A 7,053-nucleotide genomic window follows, 5' to 3' on the forward strand; every position below is an offset into this window, starting at 1 on the left:
AAATTTTCACAAAATTTCCTATGGAACTGAAATTTTAACAAAATTTCCTGTGGAAGTGAAATTTCGAAATTTGGCCCAACCAAGGAAATTCGCTTGTGTATGACAGTGTTTAGACGCAGTTCATGGTGAAAGATATATAAAATTCGGCTTAGCCGAACCTTCGGCCGTATATACTTGTTTGTATTTCGTATTATTTTATTATTATTTTATATTATTATTGCGTGTTTCAATCATCTCATTTAATTTAGAATATGATATGCTTTGTTTTAGTTCAATTTTATGTGATTAAAATTGTTTGATCTAAATCTGTTTGTATAAATGCTAACGCCTGTATTGTAAATTAAAGGTCCTGCAAAGCTAATATTGGGAGCCACCGTGGTGCAATGGTTAGCATGCCCGCCTTGCATACACAAGGTCGTGGGTTCGATTCCTGCTTCGACCGAACACCAAAAAGTTTTTCAGCGGTGGATTATCCCACCTCATTAATGCTGGTGACATTTCTGAGGGTTTCAAAGCTTCTCTAAGTGGGTTCACTGCAAAGTGGAACGCCGTTCGGACTCGGCTATAAAAAGGAGGTCCCTTGTCATTGAGCTTAACATGGAATCGGGCAGCACTCAGTGATAAGAGAGAAGTTCACCAATGTGGTATCACAATGGACTGAATAGTCTAAGTGAGCCTGATACATCGGGCTGCCACCTAACCTAACCTAACCTAAAGCTAATATTCGATTAAAGTGCAATACACACTGGTTTATTTTATTCCAGGAGAAGATTTATGATGTCAAATATAAGTATTAGTTTTAAAAAGCCAATATGTCGATTTATTCTTGATATGGAAGCTAAAGTCTAAAATTAATATCAAATGTTGGTTAAATAAATAAAAAAAAATCGGATTTTATAAAAAAAAACAACCCAGATGTTATGTTGGTTTGCTTCCACAAAATATCTTTATTTGAAAGAATACATACTTCGGCTAGGTATCAATACTAAAATCCTTAAATGAAACTGCAAATCCAAGGATCGAATTCATTCAATTTTTTAAAAGTCCTTTGATAACCAGCAATTCCTATGTTTTCTTAGTCTGACGATTACGTTTTGTATCTATGCGTTCCACATGGCAGTCTACAGTAATTTTATATGCAAGGGTTCCTCCTTTCACAAGAGCAAGAACTCCAGTGAAATTAACAATTGGAACATAGGGTGGTAATAGAGCTTCATCGTAATACATTGCCACAACGCGAAATACTCGATTCTGAAAAACAATTCATTAATAAAAAATATCTGCGATAGAAAAATAAACACTCATACACTAAAAAAATAAAACGAAAACCCGAAAAACAAGGAATTTGTTTTTCGACAATAATTTCCTAAACCCCCTTTTATATAAATTCGGTTTTGTATGACCCTCATAAATGCTAATATTACACTCATTAAAAAGTGAACCCTCCAGGGCACGTTTGTAATGTACCTACTCTACGAAATGATCACTCACGGTCGCCTAAATTTTATCCACATTTATGAGAGGTAAACATTAATGTTTTAATATAGGAAACTTCTCCCGACATTCTTACACATATGAGAGGTTTTCGGTGTGTGAGAGTGTCCAATTTTAAGATCAGTTACGGATTCCAAATATGGTAGATTTTTTACTGTTTGGCAGATTGGTAGTTCTTGATGTTTTGGTAGATTTTTGCAAAATCCTCTTTATCTAAGAGCTACAAATTTTCTATCGAAGTAAAATGTTGATAAAATTTCCTATAGAAATAAAATTTTTACTAAATTTTCTGTAGAAATAATTTTTTGACAAAAATTTCCTGTAGAAATAAAATTTTCTATAGAATAAAATTTTGATAAAACTTTCTATACAAATAAAATTTTGACAAAATTTTCTATAGAAATAACATTTTGACAACATTTTCAACAGAAATAAATTTTTAACAAAATTTTCTATAGAAATAAAATGTTGATGCAATTTTGTAAATAAATAAAATTTTGATAAATATTGTCTAGAGAAATAAAATGTCAATATTTTGGCAAAATTTTCTATGGAAATAAAATTTGACAAAACTCTCTATAGAAATAGTATGTTGACAAAAGTTTCTATAGAAATGAAATTTTGACAAAATTTTCTAAAGAAATTAAATTTTGACAAAATTGTCTATAGAAATAAAATTTTGACAAAATTTTCTATAGAAATAAAATTTTGACAAAATTGTCTATAGAAATAAAATGTCGATAATATTTTGATAGAAACATAAAATTTTAATAAAAATTAAATTTTGAAAAAATTTTCTATGGAAAAAAAATTAACAAAACTCTCTATAGAAATAAAATTTTGACAAAATTTTCTATGAATGAAATTTTGACAAAATTTTCTATAGAAATAAAATTTTGACAAAATTTTCTATGGAAATGAAATATTGACAAAATTTTCTATAGAAATAATATTTTGACAGAATTTTCTATAGAAATAAAATGTTGACAAAATTTTCTATAGAAATAAAATTTTGATAAATTTTTGATAGAGAAATAAGATTTTAATAAAAAATAAATTTTTACAAAATTTGAAATAAAATTTTTCTGTTGAAATAAAATTTTGACAAAATTTTCTATGAAAAAAAAAATTTAACAAAACTCTCTATAAAAATGAAATTTTGACAACATTTTCTATGAATGAAATTTTGACAAAATTTTCTATAGAAATAAAATTTTGACAAAATTTTCTATAAAAATAAAATGTTGATAAAATTTTGTAAATAAATAAAATTTTGATAAAAATTGTCTAGAGAAGTTAAATATCAATATTTTGGCAAAATTTTCTATGGAAATAAAATTTTGACAAGATTTTCTATAGAAATAAAATGTCGATAATATTTTGATAGAAACATAAAATTTTAATAAAAATTAAATTTTGAAAAAATTTTCTATGGAAAAAAAATTAACAAAACTCTCTATAGAAATAAAATTTTGACAAAATTTTCTATGAATGAAATTTTGACAAAATTTTCTATAGAAATAAAATTTTGACAAAATTTTCTATGGAAATGAAATATTGACAAAATTTTCTATAGAAATAATATTTTGACAGAATTTTCTATAGAAATAAAATGTTGACAAAATTTTCTATAGAAATAAAATTTTCATAAATTTTTGATAGAGAAATAAGATTTTAATAAAAAATAAATTTTTACAAAATTTGAAATAAAATTTTTCTGTTGAAATAAAATTTTGACAAAATTTTCTAAGAAAAAAAATTTAACAAAACTCTCTATAAAAATGAAATTTTGACAACATTTTCTATGAATGAAATTTTGACAGAATTTTCTATAGAAATAAAATTTTGACAAAATTTTCTATAAAAATAAAATGTTGATAAAATTTTGTAAATAAATAAAATTTTGATAAAAATTGTCTAGAGAAATTAAATATCAATATTTTGGCAACATTTTCTATGGAAATAAAATTTAGACAAGATTTTCTATAGAAATAAAATTTTGACAAAATTGTCTATGGAAATAAAATGTTTATAATATTTTGATAGAAATATAAAATTTTAATAAAAATGAAATTTTGACAAAATTTGAAATAAAATTTTTCTGTTGAAATAAAGTTTTGACAAAATTTTCTATGGAAAAAAATTAACAAAACTCTCTATAGATATAAAATTTTGACAAAATTTTCTATGAATGAAATTTTGACAAAATTTTCTATAGAAATAAAATTTTGACAAAATTTTCTATGGAAATAAAATTTTGACAAAATTTTTTATAGAAATAAAATTTTGATAAAATTTTCTATAGGAATAAAATTTTACAAAATTTTTTATAGAAATAAAATTTTGACAAAATTTTCTATAGAAATAAAATTTTGAAAAAAAATTGTACAGAAATAAAATGTTGATAAAATTTTGTAAATAAATAAAATTTTGATAAAAATTGTCTAGAAAATTGAAATGTCAATATTTTGACAAAATTTTATTTCCATAGAAAATTTTGTCAAAATATTGACATTTCATTTTTCTCTATAGAAATAGAAAGAAATAGAATGAAATTTTGACAAAATTGTCTATAGAAATAAAATGTTGATAAAATTTTAATAGAGAAATAAAATTTTAATAAATATGAAGTTTTGACAAAATTTTCTATGGAAAAAAATTTAACAAAACTCTCTATAAAATGAAATTTTGACAAAATTTTCTATAGAAATAAAATTTTGACAAAATTTTCTATACAAAAAAAATGTTGATAACATTTTGTAAATAAATAAAGTTTTGATAAAAATTATCTAGAGAAATAAAATGTCATTACTTTGACAACATTTTCTATGGAAATAAAATTTCGACAAAATTTTATTTAGAAATACAATTTTGACAAAAGTTTCTATAGAAATGAAATTTTGACAAAATTTTCTATAGAAATTAAATGTTCATACAATTTTGATAGAAAAATAAAATTTTAATAAAAATGAAATTTTGGCAAAATTTATAATAAAAATCTTCTGTTGAAATAAAATTTTGACAAAATTTTCTATAGAAATTAAATTTTGACAAAATCTATAGAAATAAAATTTTGACAAAATTTTCTATAGAAATAAAATTTTGACAAAATTTTCTATAGAAATTAAATTTTGACAAAATCTATAGAAATAAAATTTTGACAAAATTTTCTATAGAAATAAAATTTTGACAAAATTTTCTATAGAAATAAAATTTGGAGAAAAATTTCTAAAAAAATAAAATTTTGACAAAATTTGCTTTAGAAATACAATTTTGACAAAAATTTCTAGAGAAATTAAATTTTGACAAATTTTCTATAGAAATAAAATTTTGACAAAATTTTCTATAAAAATAAAATTTTGACAAAATTTGCTATAGAAATAATATTTTTTTAAAAAAATTTCTAAAGAAATAAAATTTTGACAAAATTGTTCATAGAAATAAAATGTTGATAAAATTTAGTAGAGATATAACATTTTAATAAAAATTAAATTTTGACAAAATTTGAAATAAAATTTTTCTGTTGAAATAAAATTTTGACAAAATTTTCTATGGAAAAAAATTAACAAAACTCTCTATAAAAATGAAATTTTAACAAAATTTTCTATAGAAATAAAATGTTGACAAAATTTTCTATAGAAATAAAATTTTGACAAAATTTTCTATAGAAATAAGATTTTGACAACAGAAATAAAATTTTGGCAAAATTTTCTATAAAAATAAAATTTTGACAAAATTTTCTATAGAAATAAGATTTTGACAACATTTTCTATAGAAATAAAATTTTGAAAACATTTTCTATAGAAATAATATGTTGATAAAATTTTATAAATAAATAAAATTTTCGTTTTGTTTGTTATTGTTGGCTTCTCTTCAATCGTTATTGTTGTTTTTGATCTCAGCTTAAAGCCATGCATTGACTAAACTACAAGTGTAGCTTAACCAACAGAGGAAAAGTAAATTTTGATAAAAATTGTCTAGAGAAATAAAATGTCAATATTTTGACAAAATTTGCTATGGAAATAAAATTTTGACAAAACTCTCTATAGAAATAGAAAGAAATAGAATGAAATTTTGACAACATTGTCTATAGAAATAAAATGTTGATAAGATTTTGATAGAGAAATAAAATTTTAATAAAAATGAAATTTTGACAAAATTTGAAATAAAATTTTTCTGTTGAAATAAAATTTTGACAAAATTTTCTATGGAATAAGAAATTTAACAAAATTCTCAATAGAAATAAAATGTTGACAAAATTTTCTATAGAAATAAAATTTTGACAAAATTTTCTATAGAAATAAAATTTTGACAAAATTTTCTATAGAAATAAAATTTTGACAAAATTTTCTTCAGATATACAATTTTGACAAAAATGTCTAAAGAAATTAAATTTTGGCAAAATGTTCGGTGTGTCAGAATGTCCAAGTTTAAGATGTTCCATTAGCACAATAAAATTAACCCCTCCTCTGAACTGGACACCTCCCAAATGTAGATAAAATTTTTAGCAACCATGGGTGTCAACTTTTGGGAAGTTTCACTGTACATATTTTTTTTTTTTTTTGGATATAGGCGTTTCTGATTAATTAAAAATTTTCTAAAATTGGTAATTCATTTCATTTTTTTTTTCTGAGTAGACTTATACAAAATTTTCATTGTATATCAAAAAAAGATAATCTTTAGGCTCACCTTTTTGACGGGACATTTTTTCGGGAATTTTTGTATGTAGTTTTCTAATATTTTTATTCTACCCGCAGCTATGGGATTCCAACTTGTCACAGGATTACCAAAATAGTTGCACAAATCTATGCTAACATTGTATATGGTGGGTCTTTTGCCATCGTTCTTTTTAAGTTTTACCCAATTGACGAGTTGCATCTCATTCATATTGATGGCAAATGAAAACGAGCCATTCACTTTATTCCTGCCATTTGCGTTGTACATTTGTAGAGAAAAATGACTCATAATTTTGTCGTTATATTCATACTGGACATCATCAATTTCAATGGAAAAGGAACGCTTTAATTGAAGGTTTTTTATTTTTTTAATTAATAATAGTAAGTTATTTTGTATATTAAATGTTATCTTCATATATACTTACAAATCCCAATGTATAATTCCAAAAGCATAAAGCTGAGACTATAAACAGCAATTTCGTAGAATTTTCAATCATTTGTTATGAATATTACACGCGACCACTATAAATGATCAATGATTACAGCTCAAAACAAGGATTACAATTATTTTTAGAAATGAATTCATAAGTAGACGTGAGTATTTAACAAAAACCTTCAATTATGTTGTTTGGCGATAGATCGTTCCACTGGATAAAAAATTCAGTGGAACTAATAACTTCAACTATTTTATGTATTTTTGTTTTCTATAATCTGTTGACAATCCATTTGTAGCATATTTAAAAGGCTGGTTCAGACTGTCCCAATTACATGTTCTGTTTTGTGATTTTTGAAAAATTTTGAAAAACATTTTTTTTATTTTTGTTTTTTATATAGTTTTTACAGTTTGTACAACTTTTTTGCAACGACCAAGAGTTGAAGTTGG

The 7,053-nt window shown here is 23.0% G+C and overlaps 1 protein-coding gene across 1 annotated transcript; it reads right to left on the bottom strand.

Annotated features, from left to right (window-relative positions):
• Positions 1–1,065: 1,065 nt before the first annotated feature.
• Positions 1,066–6,667, bottom strand: LOC142240111 (uncharacterized). Its single transcript, XM_075311825.1, has 3 exons — positions 6,596–6,667; positions 6,184–6,513; positions 1,066–1,251 (listed from the first exon to the last, which is right to left on the bottom strand). The coding sequence occupies exons 1-3, from the start codon at positions 6,665–6,667 to the stop codon at positions 1,066–1,068; spliced, it is 588 nt and encodes a 195-aa protein (XP_075167940.1).
• Between the last annotated feature and the right edge of the window lie 386 nt (positions 6,668–7,053).

Source organism: Haematobia irritans, chromosome 5 (genome assembly GCF_050003625.1).
Source record: "Haematobia irritans isolate KBUSLIRL chromosome 5, ASM5000362v1, whole genome shotgun sequence".
Lineage (NCBI taxonomy): Eukaryota > Metazoa > Arthropoda > Insecta > Diptera > Muscidae > Haematobia > Haematobia irritans.